This window comes from Tenrec ecaudatus, chromosome 1 (genome assembly GCF_050624435.1).
Source record: "Tenrec ecaudatus isolate mTenEca1 chromosome 1, mTenEca1.hap1, whole genome shotgun sequence".
NCBI lineage: Eukaryota > Metazoa > Chordata > Mammalia > Afrosoricida > Tenrecidae > Tenrec > Tenrec ecaudatus.
The window spans coordinates 39237593-39253608 of NC_134530.1; the positions used below are offsets into that span (position 1 = coordinate 39237593).

The 16016-nt window shown below is 44.0% G+C and overlaps 2 protein-coding genes across 2 annotated transcripts in view; both read left to right on the plus strand.

Moving 5' to 3' along the window:
- DDI2 (DDI proteasomal shuttling factor 2) overlaps positions 1-9287 on the plus strand; it is a 30102-nt gene extending 20815 nt beyond the window's left edge. Inside the window, exons 6-9 of the mRNA XM_075550942.1 lie at positions 385-513; positions 4452-4555; positions 6377-6566; positions 9225-9287. Of these exons, the coding sequence (XP_075407057.1) occupies positions 385-513; positions 4452-4555; positions 6377-6566; positions 9225-9241 (440 nt within the window). The 3' untranslated portion in view covers positions 9242-9287. The remainder of the gene's footprint in view (positions 1-384; positions 514-4451; positions 4556-6376; positions 6567-9224) is intronic.
- Positions 9288-11799: 2512 nt separating this feature from the next.
- On the plus strand, positions 11800-16016 carry RSC1A1 (regulator of solute carriers 1). Its single transcript, XM_075550941.1, has one exon. The coding sequence runs from the start codon at positions 11896-11898 to the stop codon at positions 13675-13677; it is 1782 nt and encodes a 593-aa protein (XP_075407056.1). The 5' UTR covers positions 11800-11895; the 3' UTR covers positions 13678-16016.

Sequence of the window (16016 nt, forward strand, 5' to 3'; positions counted from 1 at the left end):
AGAGCATTCTGTAGCCCTAAAGGCTATAGTACACCCACAGAGCAGTCTGGAAACCAGAGGAAGTTTGGAGTAGAAGTGATGATGAAATATTTGGAGATGCTCAGTGAAATCTGCTGAGTCTAAAGTGCTTAATTTAGCATCTCTGCTCGTAGGCACAGAGAGAGGGCCTTTCCAGGTAGTTTTGCTTTCTTGTTGGTAAAGTTTTCAAGTATCCTTTAAATAGCATATTACAACAAAATGTCTGCCACCACCCCATCCTGCCCTGCAATATCAAGTGTCCACACACTGCGTGAGATCCAGTATGGAACTGAAAGTTTAATGATTAAGTCTTAACCACAAGTCTGAATTGTGTTTTTATTATCTGCTATTTCCCTGCCCCTGCAGGTGCCCAGATGACTATTATGAGCCAAGCTTGTGCAGAAAGGTGTAATATAATGAGGCTGGTGGACCGTCGCTGGGCAGGGATTGCCAAGGGAGTGGGCACCCAGAAGATTATTGGAAGGGTACATCTAGGTGAGTGAAAATCACTGGGGGTTAGTGAGTTGGGGTTGTTTGTTGTTTTTGGTAGGGTAGAGGGTTAGAAAACAAATTACTGGGTTTGTAAATCTGATCCAACATGCCAAGTTTCTAGAGATTGAAATCTTGCATTCTCTCAAAGTTCCCCTTGAACACATTTTAGCTGGCTACAGAAAGCAGCAGCCCTGTATGGCACTCCATTTCCTCTTCTTGGGTAATGGCTTTCAAATGCTTTGGGCGGATCCCTTTGGTACTTCAGTCTTTCTTTCTGACTAGCAGTTTTATATTGTGGCCCAGTGTGTGGAGACCAGCCAGCTAAGTGAGCCTTTGCTTCCATGGCTAGCAGTCTTGGCAGTTGGGGGTTGGTTTTGTTCGCTTTCTGTTATCCCCAACCTCATCTCTTCTATTTGTCTTTCTTACAGCAGGTGAAACACATCAAGTAGTCTCTGTATTCCATCCCAACAGAGACATCTTCCAGAGTTTCTGATCTGCCCAAGCTGGGCTGGTAGCTCTAGGCCTGCTTCACATCTCTTGTCTGAAAATCCCCCCCAGCCCTGTCTTGCCGGTTTTATTTTGGATTGCATGACTGCCAGGTCGTCCTCTTCCTCGCTTTGCTCCTCAGCCTACTGAAGGGCATCTGCCAGTAATTACTTTGAAAAGACTCGTCTTTCAATGCCAACCAGCCATTCTTTCGATGTATTTTTTTCATGTAAAAGTTGGTCATATGATGAGCAAAATTTTATACTCTTAAAAGTAATTTTCACATTTCCTGTGTCTGTATTTTCTAAGCATCATTTTACAAAATGTGTTGTATTCCTTATGGGAGTTTAACAATATGGTTTCCCCCTAATATTTCATCATCATAACTTAGCAGTGAAGTTTTATGTACTCTCATGTACATTTTTACTTAGTCCAGGTTTCCCTAAGTAAAACCAATGAGTCAAATTTTATGATTGCTTTTAAGATCCATATGTGTGTGTGTGTGTGTATTGCTAACATGTATTGATCTGTATTCTCCATTCTGATTGAATAACTTAGCAACTCCTTACACTGTCATTTTTACCAGCTCCCCTCCCGCTTTAATTTGCAAGTTAAAAAGTGGTTTCTTACTGTTGTATGTTATTTTTCTTTCCTTGTAAATTATTGTTTTTTAACCTATTTGCCTTTTTTGTAATCTATCCATATGTTAGGACTTTTGTGTTTCTTCTGTTGATTCATATAGAGCAAAGGTAGTTTAAACACCTTATTCACATACTGTCATCGTGGGGAGGATACCACACACTGGTTACTGCGCAGGCTGACTTCACATGGTGGTGAATAGGAACTGACCAAGAGTTCCTCTCTTTTGTAGCCTTCCCTGTGGTAGATGGGCAGGCGGTACCATTTCTCAGCTTTGCAAAAATACTACTAAAGCAAATACAAAGCTATCTGAGGGGGCTTCAGACTGCCCAAGGGAAAATGGAATTATGAAATCAAGGACAACAAGTTTCACCAGCCTTCTGGAGTCCTCTCGTACCATGGTTTGGAAGATTCTGTATGTGTAACATGGTAACTGTCACTGTGCTCTACAGCCAACAAAATAGCAGCAAGGACCAAGCAGAGTGCTTTTGTTTTGTTTGGGGTGGCCCACTTCACATGCTTATTTAAAGTTGTTTTATTTGTTTTTTTTTATAAGGAAACAGTTTTTAATGACTTGCCCTTGCAGATATCAAGACCAGAACAAGTGCCTGAATCTCATGTATAAATGAGGAGAGAAATCTTAGAGCAGTGGGGAAGTGTTTATACACATAGGAAGTACGGAATTGGAAATTGGACTCTGCCTCACTCCATACACAAAAATGAATTCTGAAGGCATAGAGTATCTTTGTTAGGGGAATGGTTTTCTAAAGGAAATGACTGTTAACTTCAAGCACAGAAAGATTAAGGAATTTACATCAAAGGCCATTATACCAAGTGAACAAACGAGCCCAAACTGGAAAGAGAGTAACAGAACTAATTCCTATTCAGCATATGTACATGAGTATCTGAGTGTGGGTGTCTGGCAGGGCTGCTGTAATACGATTTGAACATTGATAGAAATACTTGAACAAACGTTTAAAAGCTGTATAGTTAATAATTAGATTAGGAAAGCAAACACCGAGTGCCTTACTCGCCCAGATTTAAAAATCTGAAGCAGGTAAGAATTCGAAGAAGTGGGGACTCGTTGTTAGGTGCCCTAGAGGCACTGACTCACAGCGACCCCACGCACACTGATTGAAACACTGCCCAGTCCCGTGCCAGCCTCACGCTGCTCTGTGTGAGCTGGACGTTGCAGCCACTGTGTGGGCCTTCCTCAGAGGATCTCCTCTGTCTGCTCTTTGCTTACCGAGCATGGGTCCTTTTCTAGGGACTGGCCTCTTGATCACGTGTCCTAAGTGTGCTGGAGAAGGTGCACCGTCGTCACTTCTCAGGAGCGTGTTTGTTGGTTGTGCTTCTTCCCAGACGGATTTGTTTGTTTTCATCTCAGTGTGTGCTTTCAGGATTCTTCACCAATACCACAATTCAAATGTATCCATTCTCCTCTGTTTTCTTCATTGTCCAGCTTTTCCAAGTGTATGAAAGTATAATGGCTTAAGTCAGGTGCACAGTAGGCCTCAAAGTAACGTCATTGCCTTCTGTGAAGAAGTCTTCGGGAACATGTTTGCCCATTGCAAAGCATCCATTGATTCCTTGGCTGCTGATTCCATGAGTGTCGCTTGTGAATCCAAACAAGTGAAATCCTTAACAACTTCAGTCTTTTCCCCATTTAGCATGATGTTACTTTCATACAATTCTGGCAACATTTTGGAGGATATTCAACGTCACTCAGCAAAGTTGAGCATAATATACCTACTCGGTGATTTGCATCTTGGAATATACTGTAGAGAAATTGGCATGAGACACCAGCAGACACACATAGGGATGTTTGTGGTGATCTTGCTTGAGGTAGCATAAACTAGGCGCAACCCAAAAGTCCAATTGTAGTAGAATGGATAGATAAATTGTATATCAGACATTCTACTCTGAGGGATGAGTTAACATGAAATAAATGCAGTCACATATATCTACAGAGATAAAGCGCCCACCCCCCCTTTTTTTCCCATAAAAGAAGCAAATTCAGAAATGCAAATTTAAACACATGTCTTATTTTTAAAAATACATGAAAAAGTGGGGAAACGTTTCTGTAAAGCTGGAAGTCCTGATGATTGAGGAGATCCACAGAATAAGCTGCAATCAGTAGAACATGCAGGGGATTCGTATGTAAGTGTTTTCTTCTTTAACCGGGGACATGGACTCATGGGTGCTTGTTTAAGCTGCACTCAAAGCAGGACAACACTTGTATATTCTTCTGATCAAAAGACGGCTTTTAAAAGAAGGCAAAGTAATTCTTAAAATTCAAACCTGTAAAATTTGCAGAGCAGGGAAGATTGAGGCCCCAGGCAAACCCAGATCTTGTCCCTCATTTGGCAAATAGAAATTTGATTGAAGCCAATGTCAATAAAGTTTTCTTTTTGAAGTTTAATTTAAAAGATTCAAAGTTTGCAGATATAATAAACTTTTATAAGTGTGTAAGAAATAAGGGGTTAATACAGGAAGACTTCTTCGTCTTTTGCTTCGTTTAATCCTTTAATGGCTGTTTCCCGCACTAAGTGAGCACGTGTCCTTACCATATCATGTGTCAGGCCAGGCATTCTGCATAGTTGTTCTCCAGGATCCGCTTTCTGAGCCAGTACCCTCATTGGCTCATAAACGTGTCCCTTGGCCCTAACGGATTTTCCTATTTACTTGCTTGTTTGTACTCTCTGCCTTGCTTTTGACTGGTGGCAGGAAGGGAAGCACAGAATGACAGATTTTCAGAGCTTTCCTGGTGGAATTCTTGGATAAAAGATCAGTAACCTCCTCTTCCTGTGCTTCAGCTCAGGTTCAGATTGAAGGCGATTTCCTGGCGTGTTCCTTCTCTATACTTGAAGAACAGCCCATGGACATGCTTCTGGGCCTGGATATGCTTAAAAGACACCAGGTAACTAAGGACTTTAATTTCTTTATTAGCATATTTATTCTATCCATTTTTCCCTTTGTGACTACTTTCTTTTTGCATCTGTTTTTTATGTCATCTGACTCCTGTCAATGATCCCTGGTAGCACAGTGGATTCAGCTTTTGCTTGCTGCCTGGAAGCCAGCAGTTCAACTGACCAGCCACTGTGCTCTGTGAGAGAAAGATGGGTTTATCTAATTCTTAAAGGTTTCTAGCCTCAGAAACCTCAGGGGGCTGTTCTCCTCTGTCCTGTAGGGTCACTGAGTTGGAATCCACTCAATGGCTGTGGGTTTCTGTGTGTTCTGTGCACCGGAGCTTGAAGATGCATGGCTTCCCACCTGGAGAAATCCTAATGGTCATATTCAAGAATTGGACCTCTGTGTCAGCAGAAGTAGTCTCTGTTTTTGTACAACCTTCCTGTGAATTTGTTAAGCCCAACCTCTGTGTCGAGAGCACAGTGAGCAGTTTGGTGGTCTGGTGTAAGTTTTAGATTTGCAGGCACCGTGCTGGCTTTTCCTGCAAACGTAATTTTAGTAACTCGTCAGTGATTCTTAGAGGATGAGAGTAGTCTTTGGGAGGAAGACCTTCAAGATGAAGGAAGGTGTACATATGATTGGGACACACACATACACTGCCACCGAATCCATTTCAGCTCAATAGCACCCTTGTAGACACTGCTCCATAGAATTTCTCACCGTACAAATCTATGTGGAAACAGACTGGCTCCTCTTCCACAGAAGGCCTGGTGGCCTCAAACCGCCCACCTGAAAGTTTTGGCCCCAGTGCTTAGCCCACTGTGCTGCCAGGGCTTTGTATCACTTGGGACAAAACCAAAAGTCAGTCCCACTGCCACTGAGTTGCTTCCAACCCATAGCAACTTTCTCTCAGGTTTCTAAGACTAAAGCAATGTGAGCACAGACAAGCCTCATCTTCTGATTGTTCCGTAACTGGGAGAACCGTTTGTAAATATGAACTTAAAAATACAGGCGAGTTTGTTTTTTCCCCACAAACTTTTTGCAGTCTCTTGTTTTCTATTCTGAAAGTTAATCATTTGTTGTGAGACACACCCTTTATTGAAGAAGCAATTAGTGTCCAGTGGGTAATCAACTTTTACTGCAGGATTTCATATCTGTAATTAATATTTTATGTCATTAGCACACTTTAAAATAAGTCCTGATGCACTGGGTTAGGCTCTGCACTGCTAACCAAGAGATTAAGATCAACAACCAGTCTGGGAGGAAGATGAGGCAGTCTGCTTCCCTAAAGATGGACAGCCACAAAGACCCTAGAGAGCAGTGCAGCCATTCATTCTCTCTGCATTTTACATAGACCCATCTGCCCCCTGGGTTTCTCTTCTAATCTTTTGAGTTGCTGCTGTTAGCAGTTTGGTCCTAAAAAAGATCAGTCTTACAAAGAGTATCTGATACAATGTTTTAAAATAAACTGTATTTTATATGAGTGAAATGATGGAAGTATTGCGGTCTCCATTTTGTAGGAAGTCATTTGTGTTTCTAAAAGGTGGGGCAGCTGATTATGCTTGTTGTTTTTCCAGATGTCGTACAATGAATATGCATTACATCTGTAATCAGAAATTAACAGAGGTTGTGTTAAAGACAAATAAATGTAAGCTATAATCTTGAAAAACTTATTCCACGATAAACTCTGAATTTTTTTAAACCTCCTAAATTAGATGTTTTCAGAACCGTATATGTCCCTATAGGTTTGTTCTTTGCAAATGTACTTTTTAATTCAGGATACAATTTTTCTGAAAGGAGTTTTACCTTCCTTTGGTTTCTTCCTTCCAAGTGTTCCATTGACCTCAAGAAAAATGTCCTCGTGATCGGCACCACAGGCACCCAGACCACCTTCCTTCCTGAAGGAGAGCTGCCAGAGTGTGCCAGGTTGGCGTATGGGACCGGGCGAGAAGACCTGCGGCCAGAGGAGATTGCAGACCAAGAATTAGCAGAAGCCCTCCAAAAATCCGTAGAGGATGCAGGTACATAGGAAGGCCGAGCTTTTGAGTGTTTCCCAGGTCCTTGGTGGGTGAACCAGGCTAGAGTTTCAGAAGAAGAGGATCGTGACCATTATGGCTCATCATTAGTCTCATTCACTGTCCAGTAGATGAGGCTTTGTTTGTCCTCTAAGCTCCTCCTCCCAGCTTCAGTCTTCAAGCAGATAAACAATAATCTGTTGCCATGGGCAAGATAGGATGGAGGTTTCTTGGTTAGGCCCTTTTTGTGGGCTTCCTAAAGAAAATGGTAATAGTAAGCGGTAACTTTTTCCCACCGCCATTGAGTTAATTCCAACTCATAGTAACCTTGTTAAAAGGTTTCTGAGGCTTTATAAATCTGTAAGAGCAGACAGCCTCATATTTCTCCTAAAGAGCAGCCGCTGGTGAATTTGAACCCACTGGCCTTGTGATCAGCACTCTTGACGCTTACCCAAAGGTAAACCCACGGGGGTTCCTTTCCTTGGCCGGTTTATTTGGAAGGATAGTATTGTTCCTGGCTCTGAGAAGACCTTACCTTTTAAATATTGATTGAAAGGACCACCACCAAAGTCAGAAGGATCAGCAATCAGAAGGAAGAGTGAACGTGCATGACAGTGCAGTGTTCATGCTATACTTGTTCATAGTTGGCCACTTGGCCTGATTAAAACAATCTGCACAGAGGCAGTCAAGTTGCCTGACGTGTTTTTCTAAATCTCCATTGTTGTAGCCCATTCAAAGACTGAGTTAAGTTTTCTGGATAAAATGGATAACACAATTTTGCTGAAATCCTGCCTCCATGAACCATTTCCTTCCCATCTGTGATAGATCAGTGATCTGGGATGCAATTTTATAGAAACTGAAAAGAATTAACAAGTGTGGAGCTGAAATTATTTATCAGTATGGCTAATAACACTGATTTTTCCTAAAGACAAAAGAAAAACAACATCATCTGCTAGCCTAAGACCAAAACTAGATGGTGTCTGCTGGTACCCACGACTGACTGCTCTAATTGAGATCTCCTGGACAGAGTCCGGGAAATGCAGACTAAAATTCAAAACCATAAAAATGACCAGACTTAACTAAGTTTCTGACAGAAACTGTTAGAACCTCTGAGGCTGTGACCCTAAGACACCCTACAAACCTGGAACTACTCCCACTCCAGAGATTGCCTTTCCACCAATCAGTGCACAGGCATGCAAAGTGAACAGTAGCTTCCATGAGGAGTATGTTGCTCAGAACAGCCAACTGTGAGTCTCGAAGGGACAGAAAAGATGGGTGAATGGAAACAGAGTCCAGGGAGCAAGTAGGAAACGTGCTGTTCTAATGAGGGGATTTCATTTGCTGTCTTGAAACAGAACGTGCAAACTGTTGGATGGGGAACTAATTTGTTCTGTGAACTTTAACCCAAATCACAGTGTTCCACAGAGAGGGAAACCTTCCAATGAGCTGCCAGGTTTTGCATCTTCGTTGATGAAGGGCATCTGCCCTGGAGCCTCTTGAGGTGGTTGTGGGAACAGATGGAAATTTCTAAGATGATCTCATTCAGAATTCTAATCTACCATATTTTGGCTCAAATTTTACATACATAATACTTAAAGTATATTTTGTAGTAAGAGGAGAATGCTAAACAACCAGACAGGGAGAGATTAATAATTTAGTAACTAATAAGGTAAGCTTAAATGAGTTTGGAATTGCTACTTAGAAGATTTTGTCTTTTATTTTAGTTTGTCATTTTAGTCATAATACTGTGTATTAATATAATGAGGGCATAACACCGTCTTGTGAAATTCTATTTTTTTCTCTGCAATCTTTTTTTTTTTTTTAAGAAACAGTTTGATAGCAATGTTTTCCAGTCTGCTAACAGTTACACACTTGGATAATTACCTTTTAAAAATAAAGATCTAAAAGGTTAGAGTAGATGCCAGCTCCGTGAAGGGAGTATGGCAGTTTTAAAGAGAAGTGGCTTGTACCCATTTGACCCTTTGTTAGTAATAATTTTTACAAATATTTAAATGGCGAAACAGCTTAGACACAAACAGCCTATTTGGAACACTGGCATCCTAGTATTACTAATTCAAAACCCTGTACATATTAAAATGTTAAAAGTATTTTGCTAAAAAATGGTTTTCCTGGTTGGTAGGTAACCTTCCACCAAAGTATCTCCAACTTTTCTGTCAGTTGAAAAATAATGCAGGAAAGGAGCTATATCTGATACACAGCTGTTTTCTCAAAGTGAATTAAAAGATAAAAGGTAGAATTCCATCAGGTTTGGTTTGTTTGCTTCTAAAAATACATGAAAAAAGGGGGATTTGATGAATGAGCACTCCATCTTGTTTACTCACCGTTAGCCAGTAAGAATTCAGCCTAATCTATTAGTGTTGCTTTTCCACCTGACTCACGTGTTTCCCTGTGAATTTTTTATGTGTGGGTGTGCCTCTGATTTATTTCTTTCCAAGTTCTACGGCAGTGCGCGGAAGTAGCCCGCACTGTTTTATGTAATGTAAGAAGATGGAAGCATCCAACCAATCTACGGAACATTCCCCCACTTGGATCCTACCAGTTCCTGATTTTAAAGATGGCCGCGGAATGGAGATTATAACCCTGCATGCTGTGTGGTTTGCACTGTTAACCCAAGTTTGCTTGTCTGTTTCCTAATTCAAACAGAGCGTCAGAAGCCATGATGCATGTAGTGTGTGTGTACTGCAGCTGGAGTGGGCCCCAGACCAGGTATTTATAGACACTCTGTCAAGCCTTCCATCCAGCCATCACCTGTGGTTGAAAGTCTCTGTACGTGCAGCACTTGGGGATTCAGCTCTGGCAGTCACCATCTCACCTTGCTTAATCTGGTTACAACTAGCCTGTATATATGTTTGTATGTTGACATACATACATACATATACCAGCAGAACAGTCCACACGGTGCCAGGGCAGACAGTAAAACCTGTCTGTTAATACTACCTGCCAGGTCTGGCCATGGTGATTGTCAAATCGAGATCGTCAGTTTCACAGCCCTTGATGGTTGGTGATACTACACTCCTGGTAGATTTTACAAGTCCCACTGTTTGTTTTCCTAGAAAACTAAGTTTTCTCTATCCTCTACGTCAGCAGGTCTCAACCTGTGGGTCAAGACCCCTTTGGGGGTCGAACAACCCTTGCACAGGGGTCGCCCGATTCACAACAGTAACAAAATTACATGATGAAGTAGCAACAAAATGTTAGGGCTGGGGGATGGGGTCACCACAACATGAACTGGATTAAAGGGTCGTGGCATGAGGAAGGTTGAGAACCCCTGCTCAGCGTGATTGCACACAGCTTGGGGGAGCTCTAAAGGAGCAGGCATTCTCCTGTTGAAGGAGAAACAGACACAGGTCCAGTGACCCCTTGAGGCCGCAAAGGTTTGTCCCTGGCACAGTCAGGACTTTTGCTTTCTTTCCCAGCACAAGAGCCTAGATCCTGCCTTTCCCTCTCTCTGGCCTGGCAGATTGGGCTCAGGAGACCCTCAGCTTCCATTTCTCTGAGGTTAAATTACAGTAACTGCCAGCTGGTGTTTACTGGCTGGTGGGCCGCGAGAAGAGGAAAACCAGCCCTCTGAGGATCAGTCTGCAACCATAGGGCCTGCAGGCTGGTTGTAATCAGATCCGTGGCATTTACTCTCTTCCTTTTCTTAGAAGGACGGCATCAACGCGTGCATGGTGTAATCCTTCCTATCCATTGCCCTCACCCTTCCTCTCATTCTGGGATGCCCAGTCTTTCCCTACCCTTGGGTAGGCTAGGGCAGCTGGCCAGCTCAGTGACAGGGGCCTGCCTCATGCTGCTTTCATCGTGAGCACAAAGTCCACTGAGGCTTGGCACCCTGACCTCTGTTGACCTCTGAGAGAGACAGAAGAGTGCCAAGAGGCCGTTGTTGAGCTGCTGCTCTGTGGTAGCGCACACAGTTCCCCTGATGCAGCTTTCCTCATAGTATTGCCTCTTTCACAGCCAGCTTTGTCACCACCACTGAGTCAATCCTGACTCATAGTGACGACCCTACAAGACAGGGCACAACTGCCTGTGCGTTTCAGAGACTAAACTAAAGCCCCATCTTTGTCCCGAGGAGCAGCTGGGCTTTCAACCTGTCGACCTTTTGGATCACAGCCAGTGCATAACCACTGCCTCACCAGGACCTGTATGAGTCAGATTTACAGACCAGTAAATAGATAACAGTGTTTCTAGACTTGAATGGACATAGTTTAACATAAGATAAATGCTGTTTTGCTGATTGCCATGACACTGAGGTAAGATGATTTCACACGACCTCAGTAGCTTTGTGATATACACGTTCAGTCTGTCCCCTATGTTGATTAGATCAGAGCCCTTTGCATCGGAACTGCAGTGCTTCATGGCAGGAAGCCTCTGAGTTGCATCTGCCCTAATAGATTGTATTGTAGAGTCATATTTGTTAGCAAACTTTTGGCTTTTAATTCAAGATCTTATCGTAGTCACAGAGGGCGTTTTGTAAGTGAACCCATGGGAGGTAGCAATGAAACATGTTTAAGGGCAGCATTGTGAGATGCACACTGCACTGGGCTGTAAGCCTGCCATCTCGTGGGAGTGGCCCGTAAGTTGCAGTGGACCTAGCTAGTCATTGCCTGCTTGAAAAACCGAGCCACCTCCTGTGCTGTGCTAATGTGATAGGGAGGGAGGCTGCTAATCTTTAGTAGTATTTGGTAGGATGATTGAGATTTAATCTGTTTGATCGTTAGCTTTACTTTGTTTTCCAAGTGAGGTGCTTAACACAATTATGCCATGGTTCTCAGGGAACCAGGCTGGAAATAAAGGAGCTCAAGTGTTTGCATCTGTGTTCTGACAGGCTCTCTAATTCCTGCTCTGTCCCCGTGTACCTGGCTGTCAATTTCTCACTTACAACCTCCATGTTCCCATTTTGGAACAATTCATTGTCCTGAGAATAATCCTTTCTGGTACATAGATTCTCAAGACTTGTAATTAAAATGTAAATTCCTGGTTCTCTACCCAAGGACGGTGCCCCAGAATCTGCATGCTTCCCCAGCACCCCAGGTGTTTGCAGGACACGTGGTGTGGGGAGCACACTTAGAGCAGCTCTGTTTTTAAGTCTGAAAGAAATCTGAGAGTAAGGGCCTGGGGTTTTTCTATCCTGTCTAGATTTGTGTCCTCTGATAAGTCGGTGGTCTTTGTTACTTGCTAATGAGCCTCCATCCTTTTCCTTTTGTTCTCTCCAGAGAAAAGCAGTGAAGAACCTACCTCACTGGCACTGTCATCGTTACCAGCTTCAGGTGGATGTGACCATCTAGGCCATCCTTCAGGACAGAGTCCTGCGATGGGTAATCATGCGGGTCTTGCTCGCTGCGTCTCGGCTTCAGTCTGCCCTATAAAACCCAGTGACCCTGAGAGCCTGGAACCCAGAGCTGCCAGAGCTGTGGAGGCTTCGGCTGAATTTCAGATGAGCTCTGAGAAAAGAGAGCATCTTCTTCCTCAACAGGTTCCTTCTGATGGTGCTTCTTCAGCAGATAGTGCCCCCGCAGGCCAGAGTCCGACTCTGCCCTCGCAGAAGTCCTCAGAAGAAGCCATTGTTGCAGATACTCCCAAAAAATCTCCTGCCGAAACAAGCACCCAGGGCCTCAAATTTCACCTCTGTGAGAGACGGGAAAGTAGTCTGTCTGTCACAACTGCTCGGATGCACGACCCACACGCATTTCTCCTTGGAAAGAGCTGGCATCCAGAACATCAGCATCTGAGTCAAGTGAACGACCTTCAGGAGCATGAAGAAGAACCAGGGGATGCACAGCATGAGGCTGTAGACCAGAATGTTCTACATGAGCCAGAACGTCTCTGTAACACAGGGGGGCCTGAACTCCTTGGAGAAGGGCAACAGAACCAACAAAAATGTGTGGCTTTAGAAGCCGAGACCAAAGAGGGCAGGCTGCAGCTGAATGTGGACCTTCTCGGCACACAGAAGAATCCTCTACCTTCAGGATGCTTTGACAGCTCAAATTCAGAAACACTTATGGAAGTAGATGTCGTTGAACAATCCCGGGTTGCTGTGTTTAATTCAGCGGGCAGTCAGAACACCGACACCCTGCATAGTCCCTTAATGGAAGTAGAAACAGCAATGTATAACCATTCATCTGAAATTTTATCCAATTCTATTTCCACTCAGGATTTACAGCTCCCAGAAAACAGTGTCGAAATGTCCAGCGTGTGTAAAGAATGTGGCCATAGCTTCTCCTCTTTAAGTCTTTGTGGCAGTTGTCCGTCCTCTGTGGAGTCAGCAGAGGAACCATACTCATCGGTAACGGCAGCTCTGAAGGAACTTCACGAACTGTTGGTCATCAGTAGTAACCCTGCCTCAGAAAATACAGCTGAGGAAGTGTTCGGCCAGTCTGAAACAGCCACGATCCAAGCAGAGACCGAAGACCTTTCCGAAAGATGGGCCCAACGCAAGCCTCTTCCAGCTACCCAGGACAAGCAGCCTCCGCACGTCCCGGGCTGTCAGCAGACTGTGTCCGTACCAGTGAACACAGAGAAAATGGAAGACACTTCTCCTGCCCCGGGCATGGAGGGGGTGGAAAATGGGAACTTCAGAGGCCCAGGTGGTGACGGCCTGCCTGCTGACACAGAAGCTGTCTCCAAGTCTAGGGAATCCGCCAGCGAGAGCAGTTCTGTCCCTACGGCCTCAGCAGAAACGTCTAATCAGCTGCACTGCACCACAGGTGCAGAAATTTCCCCCACACTTTCAGCAGGTGAGGAGGATTCAGTCTATCAGACTTGTGCTGAGCAGATGACATCCTTGCCACTCAGTTTCGTGTTGGTTAGAGACTTAGGTCAGGGCATACAGAATCCAGTGGCTGACAGGCCTGAAGCCAGAGAAGATGTCTGTCCTGAAGCTGCCAGCCCATTCCTGGAGCGTGAGCCATCTGCCAGCCTCCCATCGAGTCCTTCCTTCCTTCCACCCTTGGTTTTCCCTGCTGCAGACATTGACCGGATTCTCAGGGCTGGCTTTACGCTGCAGGAAGCGCTCGGGGCTTTGCGTCGGGTTGATGGAAACGCAGACCTGGCTCTTCTTGTTTTGCTGGCAAAGAACATTGTGGTTCCTACTTGACCATGAAAAGTGAGCTCGCCCATACTCCATTCCCATCGAGAAGGCTACACACACACACAGCACACTCACGTATACAGCATAGGTAAAAACCTGCCATCAGAATGTTGAGCCAGATTTTTTTTTTTGAACATTTTTATTTTTGGCCAAAGTAATTTATGATCTCTTGTCTGATGAATTTGTCTATTCTACTTGTTAAAACTTAGGCCTTTCAAAATGTGTTGGCAGTATGTGCATACAAGAGCATTTTAGTCTCGTTTAGATAATGTATTCTGGAATAAAAATCGATGGCTTTGTGTACAGCATCCCATTTTCCGATGAGAGTGAACGCTCAGAAGTCGGAGCCGTGAGAAACCCCAGCAGCACCCGTGTGGCTCAAAACAGGTCAACTTCACACTGTGGGGGCTGCAGGCTGGGGACGCTTGAGACTCGATGGTCAGGTTACACTCTCGACCACGTAGCTTAGTGTTTGGAATTCTACCCAGTGCTCTGTGTATCATGACCCATCCATTGTAACAGGAAATTGAAGAATAATTGAATACTATCTGCAAGAGTGGTATTTTTGTATGTGTGTGCTTCAGGGTTTGACGTTTTAACGAGGTTGAGTGGGAGGCTTCCAAACCTGGGTGGCCGTGTGCATTGCAGGCGTCTTCATGGATTGCCAAACACAATGGGTGGGGTCCTGGGGGGGAGGGGTTAACGTCCGCATGAAACGAGGTGCTGCCCAGATTTCAGAAGAAAAACACTCCTGTTTACATTGCAAATGTCTTGGTGAGGTTTCAAAAACGGAGTAAAAACTAACAGCTTCAGCCCTAGAATTTACTAGCGATTGGGCTTGCTAGCGTCTCCTGGATCACCCCTCAACCCTTAATGATTTATTTGATCACTTTCTGCTCACTGAATGGTTGGTGATCAGCGCTTCATTTCCCTTTTAAAAGCCTCTGTTACTATAAGAAGTTCTTAAAGCTCTGTTTTGAGCCATGGACTGAGTGAAATGTTGACTTGTGATAACCTTGTTCGTGGTACATCCTGGTGCTTGGAACGGGCTGTCTCTTGCTGAGTGTCCTTCCTGGCGATGGAAATAGTGCAGTTTCCTACCCAAGTGGCCTTGTTTGAGGTTCCCGTCATTTCTTTCCTCAGGAGTGTCATATGTAAGCAAGCTCATCTTATTTGTGTCTAGCATGTAGAGTTAAGCCTGTGGGGTAGCGTGTAAGTATGTTTCTTGTGGCCTTTCATGTGAAGACTAGCCCGTGGAACCCACTGTCCCACAGGCCCCACTGTGCAATAAGCCTACTGGACAGATGTTTAGATCCATTTTTCCTAGGAAACAGCACATTTCCTTCGCTGCCTAGCAGGAATCTGAAATCTTGAGATTGGCAATTCTTGATTCAGGCTTACAATCAGCAATGTTTTTGAAAGGATGGATGACCTATGAACCTTGTATTGAGTAATTTTGTCTAAAATTTAACTCTTCCCACCCAAGGTCAAGTCAGCTCAAACGGAAGGTTCAGATCCCAGATCTTCCTTTTGCATCACTGAGAGACCAACCAGTCTCTTCTACCTTAGGACCCGTGGCCGCCTGCCTTGTTGCTTGAATGTGTGTTTATTACTTGACTTCAGGGATGTGGGGTGCCACATAGGTACTCCCTGGTCCTTTCTACAGTTAGGAGACAGGCCATGGGATCCTCTCTTACTGTCTTCAAAAGGGTGCTTACACGACAGGTTCACCAGATGGTCTTTAAAATGTCCTTTTAGACAATCATATTATTGTAGATCTTGTCTGCCCAACACCAAAGATGTACTCTGCACTAGGAAACTAAGATTCTTGTCAACTCTTTTAAGAGCTATGATTGTAATGAAGAGGTTGGTGCTATGATTGGAATAATCTGGTAGCTATCTAGGGCGGCTCCGTTGCTTTATGTGGATGATGGCTACAGATCTTGGGGTGCGGGGGAACCTATCAATCACAGTAGGTTCCTCTAAAAAGACCAGAGGCACGATGGTCTTCTGGTATTCTGTGTGAGCAGGAGAAAATTGGGGGCTCTGCTCAGTACAGGGCCAGGGGGTTTAATCTGAGAAGTGTCCCACATCCCAAGCAGGTTGTCAGTCTAAAAGGTTCATTCTGATGGCTTTTTAATGTATGGGCACATAGGTTTTTTTAAGAGAAAATTTAATAGGCCTGTAGGTTTACACGTACTGCTAGAAATAACTGAATGACTTTAAACCGTTTGCCAAATGTCCTTGTCAGCTTTTGTCCTTCCATCCTTCCCCAACATTTGCTTTTGAATTTTATTTTATTTGCTGCCTGTCGTTTCTATGAAAATAAAGCTATTGACATTGTT

Coding starts and splice junctions, on each gene's coding strand:
- RSC1A1 (XM_075550941.1), top strand. CDS start 11,896: ATGGGTAATCATGCGGGTCTTGCTCGCTGCGTCTCGGCTTCAGTCTGC.